General features: G+C 35.6%; 2 protein-coding genes across 17 annotated transcripts in view; both read left to right on the top strand.

Moving 5' to 3' along the window:
* The first annotated feature begins 1,061 nt into the window (after nucleotides 1–1,061).
* On the top strand, nucleotides 1,062–1,499 carry LOC149555944 (L-type lectin-domain containing receptor kinase IV.4-like). Its single transcript, XM_089829631.1, has one exon. The coding sequence runs from the start codon at nucleotides 1,062–1,064 to the stop codon at nucleotides 1,497–1,499; it is 438 nt and encodes a 145-aa protein (XP_089685757.1).
* Nucleotides 1,500–4,716: 3,217 nt separating this feature from the next.
* Nucleotides 4,717–25,336, top strand: part of LOC149555943 (O-fucosyltransferase 29-like) — an 84,527-nt gene continuing 63,907 nt past the window's right edge. The window contains exons 1-4 of one of the 16 annotated variants that reach the window (XM_089830064.1): nucleotides 4,717–4,875; nucleotides 4,987–5,025; nucleotides 5,179–5,252; nucleotides 5,379–6,765. In XM_089830064.1, the coding sequence (XP_089686190.1) occupies nucleotides 6,502–6,765 (264 nt within the window). In that variant the 5' untranslated portion in view covers nucleotides 4,717–4,875; nucleotides 4,987–5,025; nucleotides 5,179–5,252; nucleotides 5,379–6,501. The other 15 variants (XM_089830056.1, XM_089830061.1, XM_089830062.1 and 12 more) reach the window with 15 other exon arrangements.

Here is a 25,336-nt window from a genome sequence, read left to right as displayed (position 1 = left end):
TTTTTGCTTTGTGGGTAGTGGTCCATGTTGTATGTATTTTGTATTTTAGAAGCTTTGATGTGTGACACAATGCTAATTGCTATATTACATTTTCTAATGGAAAATTTATATGTTCTATGCAATTTTATGTGGGTTGCTTGCCTTGTTGACAACTTTGATATTGTTTTAATATTTATATGCTCAAAGTATGTTTCTTAGGGTTTGAGAGATTCAACATTTTCAACTTCTGAAGATGGTTGTATCTAGAATTAATAACTATCTAGGTTTTATTACAATTGTTGGATTTGGTTTGAACCGGGCCTTTGAAGCTCTCTTGATTCGTTGTAGGCCTAAGATATGAGTGTTCTTCTGAATGGAAGTACTTTTTCCTTTCTAAATGATGACTTTATCTCAATTTTCTTATTTATTCCAATGCAATTGTATCTTGATAAATCAATTCTTTAGATCCCTTGCTACCATTTTCACATTAGGTATGCGAGTAGTTTTGTTTTCTTTTTTCTGACATTTTGGATTGGATGAATTCAAGACAACAAAAAACTAAACTAATTAAAATATAATGTAGATTGTGTTTATTGGCCAGTTCTTTAATTTATTGTGTTTGTAGAATTTGGATTGGTGTCTCGGCTTACATGTTTCAAGTGTCTTTTAGGGGTCGACCTTTGTTTATTATTTAAAACTTAGCTTGATATATGTGCAGTATATATAATTAGTTGATAGGCTTTCCCTTTGGAGTTCACTCCAACTGGAATTTGTCTCACGCTAACAAATGCTCGTCGGTAAACTGTTTCTCAATTGTGGTTTTCGAGATAATCCTCACACAATATTGTTGGATGTCAGAATTGCATAAGTCTGAGTTTAAGGCTTCCATAATGAGTAGCTTCTAGGCCGTGGGGGTTTCAGAAGGGTTTACAAGGGTGTTTTGCTGACAAGCGGGCTTGAAGTTGTAGTGAAATGCATCACAAAGGAGTTCATGGTAGGAATGAAGGAATTCATTTTAGAGATCTCGAGCGGCTCCAACACAAAAACCTTGTTCAAAGCAAATGTTCATTGTTTACGACTACATGCCAAATGGGAGCCTGGACAAATTGATATTCCCAAACCCTAATGGGAAGGGAGAAGTACTCTCTTGGGATCAAAGATACGTGATCCTGAAGGGCATTGCAACGCTGCTTTTATATCTTCACGAGCAATGGGATCGCAAGGTTGTTCACAAAGTGAAATCCAACAAAGTGTTGCTCGATTCAGAGCTCAATGTAAAGTTGGGAGATTTTGGGCTTGCTCATTTGTATGATCACACAAAAAATCCTCAGACAACTCGGGTCATTGTGACCGTTGGGTACATTGCTCTGAAAGTTACAAATACAGGGAAAGCTACTCCGAGCTATGATGTATTTAGTTTTGGGGTTGTTTTACTGGAGGTTGGATGTGGCAGGAAGCCCATAGATTTGTCTAGGGATAATGAACAGATTATTTTGATGGATTGGGTGAGGAATTTGTAGAACAATGGAAAAATCTTGGGAGCGGCTGATCTAAATATTGATGGCATCCATAATGTGGAAGAAATGGAACGAGTGCTGAAATTGGGGTTGTTTTGCCTTCATCCTATACCTGAGAAAAGGCCTAACATTAGAATAGTCTCACACAATATTGTTGGATGTAAGAATCGCATAAGTCTGTGTTTACTATATGACATCATTCGTTGCAGTCTTCATCTGCACGATATTTTGCTACTCCTCCCCCACGTTATTTCTAGTCAGCATCACACTTATGGTGTAGGCATTCGAGCATGTAGAATTTAACTTTCAGCTAAAAATATCATTCCGCAGAGACAAAATTGTCTTGAGAGAATATCTGATCAACTTGATTCATTTGTTCATATTGCCATCGATCTATAGTATTAATTGAAACCATTTTAAAGGTTGAATTTTGGCATAGTCTTATGCTAACTACTCATATTTATTTTAACGTCTTATGAACACTTGAGTTGATGAACCCCGGGACTGCTGTAATTCTATGCAATGCAAAGATGGACATGTTCAAGACATCGATGAGGTTGGCAGTAATTTCAGTAAATAATACAAATTTTGAAGCACAAAGACTTATATGGATTCTCTAATATAAACTTAGTTAATGTTAGCATACTTTAATGCTGATTCACACTAAATTTTGAACATTTTAATTGTACAATTAGAAAAAATTATTATTATTTTTCTAATAAACCCATGGCTAAAAAAATTGGGTGTGAAGTAGCTTTGGTCCAGTACCAACTTCAAATTCATTATTTTTTTGACCCTCATTGAGGGAAGTAACATCGTGAAGGGTTGTCCACTTTTAGTCACTTTATCTTTTACTAAAACTAGATTCAATTATGTGTCATTTGGTTAAACAATGTCTTTTTCTATTGGAATGAGGAGAGATTCACTATTAGGTTAGTCAAAAAATTAATGGTCATCTTGTCTTAGATATTTATTTGTGTTTAATATGCAATCTTATCATTTTAGGAAATTATTGATTATATATCAGTCTTTGTGAGATAAATGGGTTAGTGAGGTGAATGCCTGTCTTTGTTTACATCTACACCTCTATTCAAAGTAGTAGGGATCACAATGTCTACATCCTATATCAACAAAAAATAATTAATTAGATTTGTCTCCATCTTTCAAAAGTCTATTTTAATAATAAGCATACAATATAGTTTGGGTTTATAACAATTAACCTTGGGGTTGTAGAAAATCAATATCTTGGTGAAATGGACAACTTTAGGTGTAAAAGAATGTATACACCTTTCTTCTATGAACATGGGTCTAGAAATCACAATTCCTCTTATGACCCAAATCAATAGTTTCAAGAAGTCACATCATTGGTGATATAAACCTTTATTAAAGAGCATTATGTACAAGAGGAAAACCTTTTCTTTTAATTGTGTTTCCTATCTTTAAGGTAGAAGTGATACAATTTTATCATTTTGCAGTATTTAGAATGTTTCTTGGATTTGATCGAATATCATTTCCATATAATGGAGTGGTTTGCATCATAAATCTCTTCTAAAAAACAAAAAAAAATCAGATTGTTCAACATTCCTTTTTAAAAAAATTGCATGATAAAATAAAATCAGGAGGTTATACATTGACATATTTGTGATAGAAACTTGTATGTGGATACAACATATACAAACTTCAAGGCTATTAGAAATACATCAGTGTCAGTAGTTCATTATGCTTTTATTTTATAATTATTAGTATTTCTTTTAATAGAATAAATGATATTATTTGTAAACTCTTGAAATCTATTGCGCATGGGCTTAGTTTTTTATGTTTTGCAACCTTATGTGATCAATTTTGGTATGCAATTTAAATTGTCTATCCTAGTGTCTTTTTGAGTTTTAATTGGCACCGAATGTTATGGTACTATTAGTTATTGTTCTATAGCTAATATTTTTGTATAAATATTTTAATAGGTGTAAATTTAGTTGTTATAACTAAATTATTTGTATAAATATTCTAATTGTTGTGTATTATTGAACCAATAAAGCTGCACAATTCTTTTAATTATTATTATTATTTTCTCATCTACTAGATAGATGAATAAGCCAATATTGATACACTTGATAATAGCATAGTGTCATTTTGATTGGTGAAATGCAATGGATAGACTATTCAATATGCAAAGGAATATCGAACATGAGCCTTTTTCTTATCATTTAAGTTTTTGCTATACTTAATCTAGAACTTATCATTTGACATTTATCTCTTCTCTTTATCATTACTAATAATAAATCATAAAGTGTGATAAAAATTGTTGATGAAATGTAATCTAGACATTATCAATGACAATAATTATTTACAAACTATCCATCTAATAATAACAGAATAATAATGTCTTGGTTGAGAAAATCTCATAACAACCCTTTTGTCTTGTTTGACTATTACGGTGAGCAAGAAAACTTCATAACAAACACTTAAAGATAGGAGCACCTTGAGAATAGATTGGCCTAAGAGTTTCTATCCAATAATAACATAATCATAATGGGCGAACATTGGAAGCTCAAAAAGTTTGAGTCCTTTTTATATCTAAGATTTATAAACTTGGAAATTTGGTTGACGATACTTTTGTTGTAAATTTATATTATGTTTTTTCCACTTTCTCTCTTAAGGATACAAAATCTACTTGTGTCATGTTGGAGCCCTTTTTGTCCCCACTTTTGAGGTTGTCACAATCTTTCCTTTTTATTGTCCTTGTATGCATAAATTTGAATACAAGAATTCATTTAGCAACTTTTAGAATAAAAAAAACTAGCTCACAAAATAATGATAGAACTTATATAAAATAATAAGTAGAGGGATACAAATTATTGTACTATTCATACGTAATATTAATATACAACTTAATCTACCATTTTCCTTTCTTTATGGGTTTTTGTTAGCTGGTCATGAATATGACTCAAATTATATGTGTATTTAAATGTAAAACAAACTGTTTCAACAATTGTACATTTCAAACCAATTCTTCAATTGGAATGTAGTACATTAAATAAAATATTAATGTTGTTCAATTCTTCAATAAGTAAATTGTACATTACCAAATTGAAATCCTTCTTTTGTTTTACATCTCTTTAATTTTTCTTTAAAAAGAAAAACCTATCGGCTTACCTCTTGCACCTTTTGTGATGCAAGTGCTAGTTAAAATTCATTTTTGATGTCACAAATAAAATCTACATTAATTGATTCGGTGGCTTAAAAAAATAGAGGTGCCGCAACTCTTCCCGATGGGATCTCTTCCCACATTTTTCTTTTAAAGACTTTTCTGTCAAGAAAAAATAAATTTCGAGAAAGTTTCATTACAATGCAAAGTGGGGCTTCCATTGTCATCTGCGAGGTTTTTATCTGGCATTTTAAATAAGTAAATTATTTTCTTTTCTCGTAAACAATGTCTGTACTGTAGTTTAAATTCCAATTAAAATGACGAGGCCAGTAAATTATGTTGCAGGCGAACCTAAATATTTGCCTTGAAAGCCATCGGCGTAAGGTGAGTAGAATCCGCGACCTCTGGGACCTTCAGATTTTATGATTTATGATTGGGAACGAACAAATTAAATTTTCTGGTTTATATATATTGTTGGGAATAAACAAATCAAATTTGCTGTTTTCAGTAGTGGAAAGAAAGGCTTTGAATTTGCAGGTATGGATTGATGCTGCATTTGCCATCGCTTTTGGTTGGAGAAATTGATCGACTACTTAGAAGTCTACCAAACGGTACGCTTTGTCGGGAGGCTGCGCTTTTTCTTGAATTTAAAGTTTTGGCAGATTGGTATATGGAACGTAGGTAGGAAATGTGTTGGCGGGAAAATAATTTCAGATGAACATTTAGTGATTTTGTAGAGTGAAGAATTTGAGCAGCAGATCTATGGAACAGAATTTGGGGTAATTTTGGGGCTTTGGGAAGACCAGGGGAAAGCTACGATTCTTGTTCTGCCTTTGGTTTGTAAATTGATTGTAAATCTTATTTGTTGTTGTGAAAGTCGCTCTTGCAAGCTGTGGAGTTTTTGTAAGAAGACGTGTGGAGGAATGTTTTGAGTGGGAGAACTGATATTTTAAGGATCAGGAAGTGAATCGTCTTCAGGAGGAGAGAATTTGCTGCCATTTTTGCTCTTTTGAAGTAAAAAAGAAGTTAGGGTTTTCTTTGTATTTGCTCAGTTAAAGTGTAGAGTAGAGATATGGTGTGTTATTTGCTTGTTTGAAGCTCAAAGAGAAGTTCGGATTTGATGTCTGTTGGTTCGGAGCCTATCAGAGGGAAATATATGTTTTATTATTTTCTTATGTAAAGCTCAAACAAAAGGTAGGGTATACTTTTGTGGTTATTTGTTTATGTAAAGCTTTAAAGATGGAATTTCCAGAGAAAATCATTATTCTTGAAGACGATGAAAATAATCAGCCGCAGTGAAAGAGAAATGTATAAATCTTGTATTTAGATACCAAGGGCAGCCTAAGGTTTTTCTTTTGCGGGCTTTTTGACGAAGTTAGACTTGCAACTTCACGGATCTCCGAAGGCAACATGAGAAGGTTATATTTTTTGATGAGAAGTGTATAATCGTTGAAACAGAAGAAGAATTCGGAATATACAGTATTATGTCTCTCTAGAGATGAAGGTAAAATTATGGTTTATTTCGGTGGTTATCTGGGAACTTGCATCTGTTAAAGTTGGACAGGAAGTGTTCTTTATACTGAACTTGCAGTTCGAGGAGGAAATTGGTAACTGACACAGGACAAGAATTGGTTGTAGATTTAACATATGAAGAGATAGGAGGAAAAGCTAGGGTTTTGTATTCATGGTAATAATTGAAGTTGCTGTAGAAGCTCTCGAATTAAAGACCATGCACGAAGGAAGGAGCTTTGTTCACTAACTGGCTATCTTCATAGGGGAAGAAATTGGTTGCCTGCAGAGAAGAAGACTCTACTGTAAATTTCATCAGTCAAAAATTTAAGGGAAAGTTAGGGTTTGTTCATGCAGTCATTTAGAAAAATCTGCACTTGCAAGCTCTTGCATCTTCAAGGGAAACCTATGAAGTTAAGGTTTTCAGATGAAGCAAAACTATCGATGGGGCAGAATCAGCAAAATAAAGGTCGTTTACAGCTGCGGATGTCATCTGTTTCACTTTTATGTGTATCAATGCTGGCTGTTTTGGCCCTGTTATCGCTTTTCATGGGGCCCTTGCTTGATCTTGACCAGTTTCCACACCCCTCTTTAGCACATCGCCGTTCAACATTGGTAAGCCAATAATTAATTGTTTTGTGTCTAAGTATTTGACACTGCACAGGGTTTGGAACAGTGACTACCAAATAATGTTTATTAGGGTACGTAAACAAAATATTTCTGCATTTAATCTTATTATATTTTAACTGAATTTTATTTTAGGGTTATGTTGGATATATGGCCAGGCCACTTCTATGAGTAGTTAAAATTGGATGCATACCATCTCATTTGTTGTTATCTTTTTATGTGGTCAAATCATTGTTTTAAAAGTTTGATATGATGGGTAAAGAACTATTTGTTGGTTCTTCTTTTTTATTCAATGCAAGTTTTGAAATATAACTCCGTGTATGGTAAAAATTAGCTACTTTGAACCAGAAGAATGCTTCACCCAATTCAATGCATTATACTATGCATATATACTCATTGACATGTCTTTTTGAGGATTTGAGCTGTGATTTTTTATTTGAAAGGCTATTGATTTTAAATTTACTAGTTGATCCCATCTCAACATACATGTTCAAGTTGATATTGGTAAACTTGGACTTTTTAGAAGTTTGGACAGATAAAGTATGGAACTTAAATTTTATTAATTTTAAAAGGCTATCTGAAGAATTACAGGCCTAAGTTCTGTCCTAGGAACTGTCCTATGCCAGCTCTCCTTATCTTAATTGCAGTTGTGGGGTGAGTCAAGCTTTGGATCTAACCAAGACTCACTGGTTGGTCTCAATGGACAATTTCCGATTTTTCAATGATATTAGTTATATATACAAATTCTAGGAGAAGGTTAATTGGCATTTAGTATCACAATCCATTAATACTTTTGTTGAACCTTGCTATCATCTTGTTACCTTTAATTTCTTTACTTTGATGCATTTCATGCTTTATTTTCAAATGTATGTAGTATTTTCTGATGTATCAGTTTTCACAGATTGAATGCTCTCTATCATTTTTAGAAATGGTAGAATAATTGCCACATTTGCAGCCAAACTACTAAAAAGGTACACCGGTCATGCATGCTGTCTAACAGGCACTTGTTAGAAATAGGGAATATTGGTGGGGGGAAGGGGTGTGAATTAGTATTCCAACACTTTTTGCCCTGTTATGGATATCAGCAATCAAACATATACTTGCATAACTAATTGAACCGAAAAGTAAAGTGCATATTACAATGAAAAACTCATAACATCATATTTGTTAAATAGGGAAATCCTGGCCAAGGGAAAACCTTGATGGGGATGTGATATAGGAGCATCCAGAGGTATAAGGTCAATCCTGTGTCACCCAAAAAAATGTACTTAGACTTAGTTTCTGTTTCATGTGATTTCATTTCTGGATACACATTTGGGTCAAATAAATTTTCCAACTCTCACAGTTCCACTATTAGTGTTCTGGGTTAGAGTTTTTAATCACCTTGGGATACATGTAAATGCCGGAAAAATAGGAGTATGTAATTGAGCCATCATTTTGGTGAACTAGAAGGTGTAAATTGGTTGGATGATTGTCATTGTAATTTAGAGCATTTCAGAAAAAGAATCAGGTCAAAAGGCCCCACGGTTTGAAAGTTATTGCAGTTTTTCGATTTCTGGAGACATCCTAAGAATGCTTCAAAGTCAGGTTAGGGGCATTAAATGACTTTGAACAAGGCCGAAAAATGGGGGACGAGCGAAGTTGGTCCATAGGGCTATAGAGCGCTTCGAGAGCTTTTCGGAAATGTAAACAGTTCGTCAATCGGAGCTACGGTTCACAAGTTATGCCTCCCGGAAGTTCGGCTACCGTTTCTGGATTTTTCTAATTTTGTGCTAACTTCTAATGCGACTTCTAGAGCTTTCTATTTGGTCGGTGGATGCCAACTAGCACTTTCTAGAATGTATTCCTAATCCTTAACCCTTCGGGGTCTATTTAAGAACATTTCTGGCATTGTAAAAGGCAGTTTGGAGTGGAGTTTGAGAGAAGGTACTGTGAGAAGAAATTATCTCCAGTTTATGCTATTGTTAGCCCATAGGGCCTATTTTGGAGTCTGTTTCTCTGCACTAAGTGTATTAGCATATTTTTACAATTAATAAAATTTTCCCTTTCTTGTTGTGTCCATTCTGTGCTTGGGTTGTGTCCCCATCAAGTGGTATCAGAGCTGGTTTTCCTGAGTGTGTAGATAGAGCACTGACTGTGAGGCAGTTTGCACCAAGACTGTGTGGTTGTGGGTTTGAGTTAAGAAGATGCCTCCACGAAGAGAGCGTGGTGGAAGGGTCGGAGCTATTAATCCTGAGGAGGTTAGAGCCCTCCAAAGGCAGGTACAAGCATTGTAGGAGGAGCTCCGTAGAGGAACAAATGTTGCCGCAGGCGACGAAAGTGAGGATGACAATGAAGAAGAAGAAATTGGACCAGAAGGGGAAGTTTTGAATCAGACAGAGGAAAGGCTTTTTAGGGCCATTACTAAGTCTGTGAAAAGACCTACAATTGATGTGGGTGTATTTTCATATCGATTGGATCAATGAACTGGAAGAGTACTTTGAGTATGAGGATATCAGGGATCCAGATAGGGTTAAGTTTGCAAAGGCCAAACTGAAAGGCCATGCCAAAATTTGGTGGCAAGAGGTTCAATTGGAAAGAAACAGAAGAGGAAAGGAGAAGATCACAAGGTGGGATCGTATGGTGGACAAATTGAAGAAGCAATTCATTCCTATTGATAATGAGCTTGATTTGTTTAAGAAGATGCATGGGTTAAAGCAAGCAGGAAAATCAGTCCAAGAATATACAGAGGAGTTTTACCGACTTCTAATTAGAGCAGGGCATGCAGAAGCAAATAAGGAGAAGGTTGCTCGTTATATTAGTGGGTTGCGACCTAGCATCCAGGAGGAATTAAGTCTGGTAAGAATGACCAGCGTTGAAGAGGCATACTAGTTTGCCCTACGAGTTGAAGAGAAGCTAAATAAAAGGTTTGAAGGAAGACAAAGAGGGCGTGGTCAAGGAGGAAGGGGTAGTGGTAGGTCATCTAGAGGCCGAAATGAAACCCAAAAGAAAAATGAAGATGTGGGTACTAGCAAGAACCAGAGGAACGAGGGTTTCAACCGCTCCCATGATCAAGACTTTGGAAATCAGAGAGGAAGAGGTAGAGGACGTGGACAAGGAAGAGGAGGCTTCCGTGGTACTTGTTTCCATTGCAATGAAGAAGGTCATCGTGCCTTTGAATGCCCTCAATGACAAGGAAGGACAGATAGGAGAGCTAAGGGTCAAGCTAGGGTTGCTCATGTGGATGAGGATGCACAATCATCACATTCAGAGGATGCAGAAAGAGGAGAGACTTTAGTAAATGAAAGGGTCCTACTAAGTGGCGATATTGAACCAGGACAAAGGAGGAGTTTATTCCGTACCAAGTGCAAGTGTGAGGATAAATGTTGTGATGTGATCATTAATGGTGGTAGTACTGATAACTTGGTATCAGAAGAGATGGTCTCTAAGTTGAAGCTCAAAAGGGAGAAACACCCCCAGCCCTATCGGATTGCTTGGGTGAAAGATGATCATAAGGTCCTGGTAAGTGAACAATGTTTAGTGAAGTTTAAAATTGGGAGTTACCATGATGAAGTTCTCTGTGATGTTATTCCAATGGATGTTTGCCATCTATTGTTGGGTAGACCGTGGCAGTTTGATAGGCATGCAGTACATGATGGTCATGCAAACACATACTTTCTAACAAAGGATGGAGTTCGCCACAAATTGAAGACCATGAAAAAGGAAGGTGAAAGGGTATGTAGCAGTGCTAGGATTTGTCTCTTTGATGGAAGTTTTTAGATGGCATGAAACATCAACGTATGTGCTATGCTTTGATCCCTAGGAAAGATAAAGAAGGTAGTAGTGAAATACCACTTGAAGTTTCAGATTTACTAGGTGAGTTTGGAGATATCATCTCTGATAATGTTCCAGAAGGATTGCCACCGGTAAGGCAAATCAGTCATCAGATAGATTTAATTCCAGGAGCTAGTTTGCCTAACAAGGCTACTCACAGGATGACTCCTACTGAAACTGAGGAGCTAAATAGACAGGTTCAGGAGCTATTGAGGAAGGGCTTGATTTGGGAGAGCCCGAGTCCATGTGCGGTACCTGCAATACTGGCACCAAAGAAGGATGGAAAGTGGAGGATGTGTAAAGATTCTCGAGCTATAAATAGGATAACCATCAAGTATCGGTTTCCTTTGCGAAGAATGGATGATCTTATGGACTGCTTGAGTAGAGCTCAGTACTTCACAAAGATCTCAAGAGTGGTTATCACCAGATACGGATTCGAGAAGGAGATGACTGGAAAATAGCCTTCAAGACCAAGGAGGGTCTTTATGAGTGGTTAGTCATGTCCTTTAGATTGACGAACGCCCCAAGCACCTTCATGCGGCTTATGAATGAGGTACGTAAGAAGTTCTTGGGAAAATTTGTTATTGTCTATTTGGATGATATTTTAATTTTCAGCAAGACTTTGGAAGAACATTTATTGTATATTCGTAGTGTCCTTGAAAGGTTAAGGGAAGAGAAACTGTTAATTAATCTGAAGAAGGGTACCTTTGCTAAAAAGGAATTAGTCTACTTGGGGTTTGTTATATCACCTGAAGGTCTCAAAATGGATCCAGAGAAGGTAAAAGCCATCTTGGAATGGCATGCTCCAAGGTCTGCTACTGAGGTAAGATCATTTCATGGTCTAGTTAGTTTTTATAGGAAGTTCATTAAGAATTTCAGTGGCATATGTGCACCCCTAACTGACACAATAAGAGGGGATAGAAAAGAGTTCAAATGGACTGCGGTAGCTGCGAGAAGTTTTGAATTGTTGAAGAAGAAGGTGACAAAACAACCTGTGTTGGCACTTCCAGATTTTAGAAAGGTGTTCCAGGTGGATTGTGATGCTAGTGGTAGTGCTATTGGAGCTGTATTGAGTCAAGAAGGTAAGCCTATTGCATATTTTAGTGAAAAATTGAATGATGCGAAAAAGAAGTATTCTGTTTATGATCAAGAGTTCTATGCAATAGTTCAAGCCTTAAAGAAATGGAGGCATTATTTATTGCCAAAGGAATTTGTTTTGTATATTGATCATCAGGCATTACAGTACCTAAATAGCCAAGGTAAATTGAACCAAAGGCATATGAAGTGGGTAGAGTTCTTGCAGAGCTATACATTTGTGTTGAAGAATAGAAGTGGAAAATCTAACAGGGTTGCAGATGCACTAAGTAGGAGACAGTTGTTACTTACAGTAATGCAGGTTGAAGTAGTTGGGTTTGATGAACTCAAGAATCTGTATCCTGAGGATCTTGATTTTGCTGAAGCGTGGAAAGCTTGTAAAGAGCCTGTTGCTGTAGACAGAACTAAGTGGTTAGACTATCTGATTCAGGATGGTATGTTATTCAAGGGCAGTCAATTATGCATTCCAAGGAGTTCCATGAGGGAAAATCTGATTAAGGAGAAACACAGTGGAGGGATGGCAGGACATTTTGGTCGAGATAAGACCATTGCCATTCTTAGAGAACATTATGTTTGGCCTCAAATTTCACAGGATGTGAAGAAGTTTGTACAGAGTTGTCAGATTTGTCAAGTTGCCAAGGGATTTAGTCACAATACTGGACTATATCAGCCATTGCCTGTTTCATCAAAGCCATGGGAGGACATAAGTATGGATTTTGTTCTTGGATTGCCGAGGACACAAAGGGGTAATGACTCAGTATATGTGGTGGTTGATAGATTCTCCAAAATGGCACATTTCATTCCATGCCACAAAACTCATCATGCTGTCCATATTGCAGACTTGTTTTTCAGAGAGGTGGTAAGACTACATGGTCTCCCAAAGAGTATAGTTTTTGACAGAGATACCAAATTTGTGGGGTATTTCTGGAGAACATTGTGCAAGAAGTTGAGAACAGACTTGAAATTTAGTTCCACACATGACCCGCAAACTAACGGCCAAATAAAAGTGGTAAATAGAAGTCTGGGCAATTTGCTGAGATGTTTAGTTGGTGATAAGCCCAAGGGATGGGATTTGATTCTACTACAAGCGGAGTTTGCTTACAATAACTCTGTAAATAGGAGTATTGGTAGATCACCATTCCAAATTGTATATGGAAGTAGCCCAAGGACTGCACCAGAATTGAGGAAGATAGAGCAAGGGGAGAGGACAAGTGCTGAAGCTGAAGAATTTGTTGAACATATCAAGCATCTACATGAGGAGGTTCAAGCACACATTACCAAGATGAATCGAGAGTATAAGGCTAGGGCTGATCAAAGGAGAAGACATAAGGAATTCCAAGTAGGGGATCTAGTCATGGTACACTTACGAAAATAAAGATTTTCAGCCGGTACTTACAACAAGCTGAAAATGAAGAAATTTGGCCCCTACAAAATTCTGAAGAAACATGACTCAAGAAATGCATATGAGGTGGAGTTGCCAGATGGTATTCACATTTCTCCTATTTTCAACATTGCAGACTTAACAGAGTATCATGATGATGGTGCAAATGAGGAGCCGATGTTAGAGCCATGTCCAATTCCTGCTTCTAAGAAGGAGGAGATAGAAGACATTCTAGATCATCGTGTGGGCAGGAGTACCAGAAATAGGCAGTATGAAGAGTATCTGGTCAAGTGGAAAGGACGGCCGATAGAGGACTCAACTTGGATATCAGCAGCTGAGGTTTCCCATTTGGGATTTCCTCTACCATTCATAAAGTGACAGGGTCACTTTTCAATCTACCCTGAGTGTCTGATGCAGGAGCATCCAGAGGTATAAGGGCAATCTTGTGTCACCCAAAAAAATGTACTTAGACTTAGTTTTTGTTTCATGTGTTTTCATTTCTGGATACCCATTTGGGTCAAATAAAGGTTCCAACTCTCACAGTTCCACTATTAGTGTTCTGGGTTAGAGTTTTTAATCACCTTGGGATACGTGTAAATGCCGAAAAAATAGGAGTATGTAATTGAGCCATCATTTTGGTGAACTAGAAGGTGTAAATTGGTCGGATGATTGTCATTGTAATTTAGAGCATTTCAGAAAAAGAATTAGGTCAAAAGGCCCCACGGTTTGAAAGTTATTGCAGTTTTTCGATTTCTAGAGACATCCTAAGAATGCTTCAAAGTCAGGTTAGGGGCATTAAATGACCTCGAACAGGGCCGAAAAATGGGGGACGAGCGAAGCTGGTCCATAGGGCTATAGAGTGCTTCGAGAGCTTTCCGGAAATGTAAACGGTTCGTCAATCAGAGCTACGGTTCAAAAGTTATGCCTCCCGGAAGTTCGGTTACCGTTTCTGGATTCTTCTAATTTTGTGCCGACTTCTAATGCGACTTCTAGAGCCTTCTATTTGGTCGGTGGATGCCAACTAGCACTTTCTAGAATGTATTCCTAATCTTTAACCCTCCGGAGTCTATTTAAGAACACTTCTGGCATTGTAAAAGGCAGTTCGGAGTGGAGTTCGAGAGAAGGTACTGGGACAAGAAATTATCTCCAGTTTATGCTATTGTAAGCCCATAGGTCCTATTTTGGAGTCTGTTTCTCTGCACTAAGTGTACTAGCATATTTTTACAGTTAATAAAATTTTCCCTTTCCTGTTGTGTCCATTATGTGCTTGGGTTGTGTCCCCATCAAGATGATACCCACAAAATGATGCACTAAACAAAATACTTTGTAAGGAGTGTTGACCCTGTTAGGAGTGTATTGCATATATTTAGTACATCCATCCTTGTTAGAGGCGTCAACCATGTTAGGGTTTGTATTACAAAAGGACCTCACTGCTCATACAATGAATTACAATCTATATAAGAGACGTAGATAATAACCAAAGCTGATTATATCTTCAATATCTGATTAGTCTTTGTGTGTTCCTTGCATCTGATCATGCTAATATAACATCTGATTGCATCTGATCATCAATACATACATGTGCCAACATACATAAAGCTCGCATAACATAATCATAACATTGCCATACTTCGCATATCCAAAATGCCTTGTTATATACCTTTTACGTTTTTCTTTGTCCAATCGACGTGAATATCAAAACGTGTAAACACTTACCAAAACTGTTAAAGGAGGATAATTGCTGCAAATGTAATGGCACTGTCGTCTTTGGTATGTGTCTTTCAAATGCAGCAATCACTTACATTTATATTTAGTAGAAGCCATGACTAGATATGTCCCTTCATAGGACATGTCTATCTATTAATCAAATAATTAATGCAATGATATATTTAATCACACGCGCACACGCACGCACACGCACACACACAGAAATTTCTCTCATATTTATATCTCAGTTACGTAATTATATATATGTTTATCTGACAGAAGTTATCAAACATCAACATTGCCTCTTAGTTAGGGAGGATAAAAACATATTACCTCAAAGTAATATCAAGTTAGCAAGATTAGGGATATCATTGATTAGAAGATATCCATCATTTTGAAATCACATTTGATATCAAGAGTATTGGTCTCCCAAAATATGCACATATGATATTCACCAAATACTCAGTAAAGTTTGATATCACATCTGATATCATGAGTATTGGTCTCCTAGAATATATGATATTCACCAATTACTAAAAAATGTTTGATATCACATTTGATATTATGAGGTCTTCTAGAATACATGATATTCACCAATTACTTAAAAATGTTTGATATCACATTTGATATCAAGAGTATTGGGCTCCCAAATAATGAATGATATTCATTAAGTACTCAAAATAAGATTTGATATCACATCTGATATTAATAGTATTGGCCTTCCAAAATATTAATGATATTCACCAAGTACTCTTTGAGTAGTGACCTAGAATGTTGAGATGCAAGACATTCACCATATACTCAATTTGTTTGATCTCATAATACAAGTTATTGTAAGATCGTCACCTTACAATAACTCTGCAAATACAAGTGACATCATTTGGAAATCGTCACTTTCTCATTATGTACACAGGGGGTAGGCCCATTAAAATCGCATAGTCATGAGGTATGTTCATGAATCACAATCCTCTTGACAGCTACAATTTATTGATTACTGGAGAATCTATCTCAACATGGTTTACTCTCTCTGAATCAATATGATTGAGATCAACAAAGTCTTTCAAGGTTGCCTCGAATGACATGCCAGGCTCCCTCTGAATCTGATCTCAATTTCTCAATTCTTGCAATAACATTCTCAGAGGAAAAGATGAAGGCAAATGCTCGTATAGAAATACAAGGGATAGACTACATTGATTAGATAAATAAAATACGCTAAGGATAATAAATACTCTTTTATACATCAATATCCTTTTATTTGATCTTTCATTCCGTGAGACATTAATTTGAGAATGATCCCCATTATTTCAATATAATAAATATCTAATTTAAGTATATACATTGAACGTATATGCATATATTCCATTTTCTATAGATATACTTAATCAATATTTTCAACATATTATTATTTTCCTAAGAGATCAATATAACTAAGGATGTATGTATTGTCCACATACCCTTATAACTTTCATGACAGATGTTATTATTCATAGTGGCTAGCTTTATTGATATACATTTTTTATAACACTATAATCAAATGTTAAATAACAAATCATTCACTCTAAATATGAAATATTAGAAATCCATACCTTATATGATCTACAAACCTTATTTGGATGTCTTAGGAATATGTCAAGGTGTGATTGCTCGGTCCACTGATTGTTATGACCCTTATGCTGGTAGTCTTATACAAATGGCCAGTTTGATCAAAAGGAACTTGATGTTATGGGTTTGATGATTACTCGAAACCTGCTTATGTGGGATGTTATTCTTTTTTCCCTTTGGAATTAGGGTCTACTTCTTTCTTATACTGATTCCACATGGAATTGTATTTCTAATCTCGAGGAGGGACTTGTCTTGTGATTAAGGTAAGTCTACAGTTTTACAGGGCTCCAAATTGATGGACATACTTCAATGCTTAGTTAGTACCATCAGTCGTAGTTGTAATGGTGGTCCATTTATTACCTTTTGTGGTTCTCGATGACCCGTTCAAATTGCTTGGTTCATGTTTCTCCACGTGGCGGGTTCTTGACCAATTGCTCGGATTTCTAACTTGTCACGATGGTGGTCTCCTTATTGGCAATAAAGTCGAATACACAACCAATGGTATTGGTCGGCATTTTATTTAAGCTTTTCTTTGAATATCCCCTCTCATGCCATGTATGACAACTAGCTTGTGTCAAATATTAATAAACTTTGGATATATATTTTTTTGCTAACTATAGATTATCATATAAATCGTTCATTAGTTCTTTCAAAGATCCATATTTGGACTTAACCTCAATAACTCCTCTATGATCGTTAAACTGCTTGTAACGAATCAGCATCAACCTTTTTTGTCAGAGCGAGCCTCTCTATTAGAAAGTGTAACACTGCTTCAGTTTGGCAATGATTGTCTATTCGATGTAGACAAGTCCATTTATCTTGCCTCATATCGGAAATAGAATATATCCCTCTTAGCTTGAGTATCATGTGCTTAGAGCCGTGTTCACATGCCGTAACATCTACAACCTATAATCAGCCCTTGCACACATATTGTTGCAGGTCTAGCAACAATCATTGACAATTAGAAACGAGAGTCCCAACATAACCCTAGTAGAGGTTCTTGGTAAAACCATGTTTCTTTGTAGACTTGTCTATGGGTGCCATATCCTTTTTTAATGCTCTGATACCATGTTAAAGGAGGATAATTGCTGCAAATGTAATGGCACTGCCGCCTTCGGTATGTGTTTTCCAAATGCGACAATCATTTACATTTATATTGAGTAGACGCATGAATAGAGATATCCCTTATTAGGACATGTCTATTCGTTAATCAAACAATATATATATATATATATATATCCAATAGAAGCAATCAAACATCAACAAAAACTCTTTATTACAATTTCCTAAGTGAGGGTTAACATCTAAGATTTCGTCCCTACATTGCCAAGTTCTTGAATTGTCAGGACAATTTAATTCCTTAGCCAAATTATCCGAACTCTGCCTCAAACTTTGACTCTGCAATATCAATTTGACTTTATACTTTCCTGTTAAAATTCAGTTCAACTGTCATATTAATACTAGCGAACATAGATATGGCATCTATAGTCTCTATTGAACCATATTCCAAAATTGTGGCCATGCATCTGCTTCCAGCGAAGCTCACTGACTAAAGCTGTTCCTCTGTTGACATATATTCTAGGTTTTACTTAGACAATTTCTTCATCAAACCAAATTAAAACTATACATCTGCTTGCAGTGAAGCTCACTGACCAAAGCTGTTCCTCTGTTGACTTTAACTGATAAGAGTGTTGCCATAAATGACAACATCCATGTGTCCACAGTAGCCAACTTGCCCACAACACTCTTTTTGCATAAAGTAGCACATGGTATAAGCTAACCAAATCATTTAGTTTCATACATGGATTGTAGTACAATGCATATGTACTATTTGTTGAATGGTATTCATATACACTAGAGTTAAAATACAAATGTGAAAAGAGTGCGCTTGAAAGCCTAGTTGTAAAACTTGGATTCTTTAGTTACCGAGTAGTCACACTTTTTTAAAACTTGAGACCAAGCATTTATTGGTCAAAATAGCAATAAGTCAGTAATTTCATCAAACATCTTTACATAAATTCTGAAAATATTCTTAAAAAGAAAATATTTCTAAATTTATAGAACATTTATTGATTCTATCAGATATAACTCAAAATTGGATTTTAATACATGTTATAGATCGCAATGGGGTTGAGGGGAAACACTATTCATGGAGTTTTGGGACACTATTCATGGGGTTTTGGGGGTAATGCCTCAAGTGCAGTTGAGGGACAACACCACTCATGAGGGTTTGGGGCAATGCTCTAAATGAGGTCAAAGACCAACGCGTCTTGCATGGTCTAGGAGCAACACCCTTGGTGTGTTCCTTGCCACAATATATGGTGGGGTTAGGGTGTAATGTCCACCATCAAACCTGAATTAAGACATTTGAAACCGCAGAAACCTTCATGGTACACAACATTTTCACAATTCGATCACTTAAGAGCAAACATAGGTGTTAAATGCCTTCTTGTTTATAAAAAGTGTCTAAAAAATTTTAACATAAGGTGAATAAAGTTACTCTTTCAGGTGATTTTTTAAAAAATTGTGTGTTTTTCAAGAAGTTTTAGTTAGTTTTTATAAAAAAATCGCAGTAAGTTTTTCAAAAAAAATTGTTAGTTTTTATATTAACTATATTTGACTATCTATTAATATAATATACATATTACATAAACAAAGACTATCAGGTGCAAATACAAATATTTCAAGAATGTCAGTAATGTCAAACAAAAATTGATTATAATATGTGTATATATGTGTATAAAATAATCATCTGTATATAATGAATATGAATATATATTCATCACTAAGCATATTGAACATATCAACACTCTATATAATGCCAACTGACAAGTTGAGTAAAAGAGATCAATCAACTAGTCAATGAACTATTCTTAGCAACCAACAGTGGAATAGTCACGTTGAGGAGACATGGCCATTCGACAGGAGTATTTGAGGGAGTATAGAATACCTCTCATCAGGGGAATATCACCACAAATATCACAATGAAGAAAACAACAATATCTGGAATCAGTAATTGAACAACTCAAATAATGGAGATTGCAACTCTGTGGTTAAGAATGATGGTTGGGTGAATGATTGCTCCAAGAAAGTATTGCCCATTTTAATGGATACAAATTGATGGTGCACTGTGAGATATTAATTTGCAACTTCACATGCATAATGTTAAGGTTGATTTTGTATCTCTCCAATCTAACATGTTCAACAATGATAAAATATTTCACGTACTCACAAGATAAGGGCAAGCCGATCATCAAAAGAACTAGTATTATGATGACCAACGATCCAATTGGAGAAAGTGGTTCGTGGACAGTAAAATGGGAAGGGGGAGTACTATGGATGGGCAGAAAATAATATTCACTAAGGACGCCAACGAGAATAAGAAGAAATGTTCTATTCAGTGATAAAGAGAAAATCTAATTAAGTCCAACGCAATTTAAGTAGTTCTTACAAATATATTCAAATACAGAATCATTTATAGAATAATGATCTGAATTAGCAAGAGGTCTAAATATCTTTAATGGAATAGACAAGTCTGAACCAAAAAATATCTTTAATTCCATAGATCAGGAGTGAGGAATCAAGCTTAAGTTCTCTTCCTGTTAAAGGTATACTGTATTAGGGATCAGATCAAGGACACAGGCAACAAAGGGCAACAAGCCTTGCACCCATTAGCATTCATAAAGGTATGTGATTAAAGGTAAATACAACGTGTTAATATTCTTCATACTTATTCCTTTCTATAAACAAACATGACATGAGATAATTTATAATATAAGTACTATATGTATGTATTTATTTACTATTTATTCATATAAGCACACATGTAGAGCATTATGAAATTCTCAAAAGTGTAATATATATGATCATTTTAAATTATGTTAAGTAAAGAAATATTTGATATTCTATCAATATAACCTCTCATGGAAGCAATTGATCTAGACTCCCATAGTGCTAATGTAGGGACTGTGCTCATCACTATATGAATGACTACATGCCAGTGTAGGGTTTGGGGTCGTCTCTATATAAATGGCTAAGCCTCATGGCTTATAGTGCCACTGCAGGAGGGTAGTGTAATCTTCATGTAAATGGCTAGTAGTGCCAGTGCAAAAGGTCAATATAACCCTCATATCAATGGCTAGATGAGAACAATATAATGGCCAGAATATTTTGATGAGTCAACATATGCCTATTTGATAAGGCCTTGGATAGGGAATGTCCCTTCCAAGAAGAACCTTAGGGGGTGCACTCCAAAGAAGATGATGAAATAACTGAAGATGTTCTAGAATTGATATTATATCGTTCAAAACCTTGGGAGATCCTCAGAAGGGATACGATTCTTGATCTGGAGACGTCCTTAAGGTTTGGGTTAGAATTGGGGTACAATAGGACAGTTGGATTTGTTTCTATAATTCTAACATCTCTGTTGTAGATATTACTCATCCAAAGCTACCTCGAGTAGTGGGGACATTACACCCTTGCATTAACTCCACTTCCAACTTAGAGTATTTGTCCGCCCCTATGTTTTCCTCTTGTTTTACGGAAGAAAGTTTAAAACTTTTGACTGTTGGCAGCAATTTTTTTTTGTAATTTTCACTAGTTTATCCAGCTTCTAGCTCTCTGCTTCTCCTTTAACTAGCCCTTTTGTTATTATTTGCACGTTTCCCTCCAGATTAAGCAAATGAAATGACAATCTCTTTGCCAATTTCACTGCTAGGAAAGTTGCTTTTGCTTCTGCTTCATTATTTGTGTCTATATCGAGCCTTTGCATACACCAGACCAGAGTCTTCCCCCTCCAATCTCAAGCAACACAAGCTCGTGATGAACCTGGGTTCCCCTTTGGCGCGCTATCAAAGTTGATTTTAATCCAACCATTATCTGGTGTTGACCTCTCCATTGAACTGTCCCTAGTGGTTGATGGATTAACCCATTTGGAACCATTAATAGGCCATATGATTTTTTAGCATTATAAGATAAATTTTTAACAAAAAAAACCAAAACTAAAAATACATCTGTTTAGAAAAACATATGAATTATGCAGAAAAGTCCACCAAAAAAAGAAAGGTCCTAATCTAAATATTTTATAAGTATTATTTTTTATACAAATCTAATATAAATACAGTAATTGTGAAATTTCTGTCGGTGTCAAACTCTATTAAAATTATTGCTTGAACTATTGAAAATGCATGTCTATATGTTTATAATATAGAGGTAAAGAAACTAAAGTTCTGAAGTATAGAGGAAGTGGCGGAAATGGAGGTTCAGCCTTCATATTGACGCCACTGCCCTTCTATGGAATCTGTTAAATTTCTAACAGTGATATTCATACTGGTCTGAGTGTGCAGACCGCACATTAATCTTCTCTCCTTGTACAAATAGAATGGGCAGCGATCCTTGACAATAACTTTGTTAAAGCACTAACTATAACTATTTAGTTATGTTAGTTAATACAGTAGTTATCTCCTTTTGGGCGCCAATTTCTATAAGTGAAGTATGGGCCGACCTAGAGAGGGTCATGTCCCTTTAAGGGACATGCCCTTTGGTCATGGTATAAGAGGTGGATGTGATTGTAGTTTAAGGACACACAATACATTGAAGTCTGCTCCTTTAAATCAATTCTGCTCTAAGACAAATTGCAGAAGTTATAAGCGTTTCCAGAATTATATTATTTCATTCAAACTAGATTGTTTATTGAAGATTATCTACAGCAGACCTAAAAGATACAATATAAGTTTGATACACTTAAGAATTTGCAAAAACTTTACATGGTATCAGAGCTCTGGTCGTCAAACCTAAGCTTTGCAAATTAAATAATCAGATTTGATATATATCTAGCATCACTCTCCTATCTTCAATGGCATACACAATCAGACCCGAGGATAAGTTTGATGGGAAAGAACACTTTGATGCTTGGAAATTCAAAATCATGATGATTCTTGAAGAAAATGATGTAAAACAATTTGTTGATTCAACATCCAGACAACTTCTTGTTGAATCTCATAAAACTATCTGAAGTAAAGGAAATAGGAAAGCCATTCAGATCGTATTATACGGAGTGAAAAATTATATAGTACCCATGCTAACAAAACATCAAACAACATTTGTTATGATGAATGCATTACTAAATGCATATGAGGTGAACAATGCAACTAGAGTTCTCGTGCTAAAAAGGCAACTAAATCACATACAAATAAAGAAGGGAGAATTGATGAATTCTTTCTTCCTAAGGGTTGCCAACCTAAGAGATGAACTTGCAAGTATAGGAACCATCATTAATGACACATAACTAACATTGATGGCTATAGATGGATTACCAAATTCATGGGAAACATTTGAACAAGGAGTAAGTGCCAGAGATAATATTCCTGACTTCAATCGACTTAAGGGAGATTGTCTTTAGGAAGAATCCAGAAAACTAAAGAAAGGAGAAAAATTGAAAACGAAAGATGATGAACTTCATGTTCTTAATACAAATTCTTATAAAGGCAAGAAGAAGCATTTCAAGAAGAAAAGTGGTAATCAAAAGAATGACAAACCTAAGAAAGATCTATCCAAAATAAAATGCTTCAGATGTGAAAAGTTTGGACACTATAGATCTAATTGCTTTGAGAATTCTAAACAAAAAGTGAACCGTACAAATATTACTAGGGAAGAAAATAACTATGATCCTGAGAATCGAGTATTGTATTCGGCACTATCAAATGAAGTCTCAAGTAAAGCATAGGTGATTGAAAGTGGATCATCTCGCCACAGTATAGGGTACAAAGAAGCACTAGACTCTATATAAAAAAAAGGTTAATGACACCTCGAAACTAAAGTTGGGTAGTTTTCTTCTTCTCAAACGAGTATTCTATGTACTAGGAATAAAAAAGAGTCTAAACTCGGTTACAACATTTGAAGATGATGGACATAATGTTGCATTCATGGACGATAAAGTCATAACCTAGGCTAAGAACTCCTCAATTAAGAAAGCAAAATTGATTGGTCAAAGAAAAGGGTATTTGTATGAATTAAATTCAGAACCTAGTCGACCTATTCAAGCCTTAATTCATGAAGCTGCGGATATAAATGAAATATGACATAGAAGGTTAGGACATCTAAATTTCGAAACTTTAGCAACTATGGAGAAGATGGTTACTAGTTTACCTAAACTGAATAAAGATCACTCAAGCATATGAAAAGAATGTGCTCTGGGTGAGAACACCAAAAGTCCATTTCATGATAGCACTTGAAAAACTAACAATGTTTTGGAATTAATCCACTCAGATTTATGTGGACCTATGTCTGTTCCTTCTCTCGGAGGATTCTGGTACTATATACATTTTATAGATGACTTATGTAGGAAAACTTGGATTTACTTCTTAAAATGCAAAGAATTAGAAGAAATCTTGAAGAGATTTAAAGAATTTAAAACCTTTACTGAAAACTTATCAGGATATAAAATTAAAACTTTGAGGACTGATCATGGGGGGAATATACCTCAGATTTGTTTAAAAGGTTTTGAAAAGAAATAAGAATTCAGATGGAGTATACCGTTCCTTATAACCCACAACAAAAGAGGCAGTAGAAAGGAAGAATAAAACAATCATAGAAGTTGCAAGAGCTATGATATTTGATCAAAATCTAGAATATTATCTTTGGGCAGAAGCATCTTGTATTGCTGTCTATATTCAAAACAGGAGTCCTCACTCCTACCTTAGAAATAAAACTCTTGAAGAAGTCTTTACTAAGGTTAAACCCAATATAAGTCATCTTAGGATTTTTGGGTGTCTAGCATATATACATTTTCCAAAAAAAAAGAGAACTAAGTTAGAACCCTCTAGGAAGAAAAGTATTTTTGTAGGGTATAGTAAAACATCTAAAGCATATAGGATTTTTATACCTGGTCAAAAAAATATTGAACTTAGTAGGGATGTAATTTTTGAAGAAGATTTAGCAATCAAAAGAGCCCTAAGTTTTGAAGAACCCTCTCATAAGAAATACTGAATCTGAGTCTCAAAGGGAGAACATTGAAGAAATTGAAGATGAAATTCAAAATCTTAATCTTGAAGAAACTCAAAACTCTAAGAAAAGACCACTTTGGGTCATTAAGACAGTAGAGGAAGCATAAGACTTCGCTACACCATCCAAAACAATCAGAGAAAGCAAAAAACCCAAAAGATTTTCTAGTTATACAACAAACATGAATGCTTTGTCTAAATTAGAACCAACCAATGTTTCAGATGCTATTAAATATATATAGTTTGGAAGGGTGCTATGACGGAAAAATACCAATCCATTATGAAAAATGATGTTTAGGAAATTGTTCCTAGACCTGAAGGAAAATCTGTTGTATCCTCCAAGTGGATATTTAAAATAAAGCATGCTGCTGACGGTAGCATTGAAAAATATAAAGTTGGATTTGTAGCCAGGGGATTCTCTCAGAAAGAAGGGATTGATTATGGAGAAACTGTTGGTCATTTTTGCCTTAATGTTCACATATTTGAAAATTCAAATAAAATGGGGCACAAAAATACTTTATATAAAACCTTAGGTTATCCCCCCTTTTTCACGGCCATCGCTTTGTCGCTTTGTAGAAGTGCTTGTTCTTTATTTCATGTGACAAAGCGACATCATGCCACGTGTATGTGTGGGTCCAAGTCAGTTTGGTGGGCCACAATGTGACAAGGTGATGAGTCAAACTGAGTTGGCATAGGATGGGCATTTCATTGACCGAGTCTCTGACGTGTTTAGTTTGGTGGGCTGCATGTTCTTATTTTCTGCTTTCTCTGTCAGATAATGGTAGATCTACGGTCGTCGTTATGTCGCTATGCAAAGATGCAAGGGAGTTATTTTATGTGACATAGTGACGGCTCAATATGTGGATTTCGATGGACCCTTTCCTGTCAAAGTAGCTGGGCAGTTGTTAGAACACATTGGCAGTTTGTTGGTTTCTCATTGGCTGAGGTGATGACTGTACAA

Source organism: Cupressus sempervirens, chromosome 5, assembly GCF_028749045.1.
Source record: "Cupressus sempervirens isolate cs-2001-9-10 chromosome 5, ASM2874904v1, whole genome shotgun sequence".
Taxonomy (NCBI): Eukaryota; Viridiplantae; Streptophyta; class Pinopsida; order Cupressales; family Cupressaceae; genus Cupressus; species Cupressus sempervirens.
This window is presented reverse-complemented; position numbering and strand designations above follow the sequence as displayed.

Excerpts from the sequence above, each read along its gene's own strand:
- LOC149555944 (XM_089829631.1), top strand. The coding sequence starts at position 1,062 with ATGCCAAATGGGAGCCTGGACAAATTGATATTCCCAAACCCTAATGGG.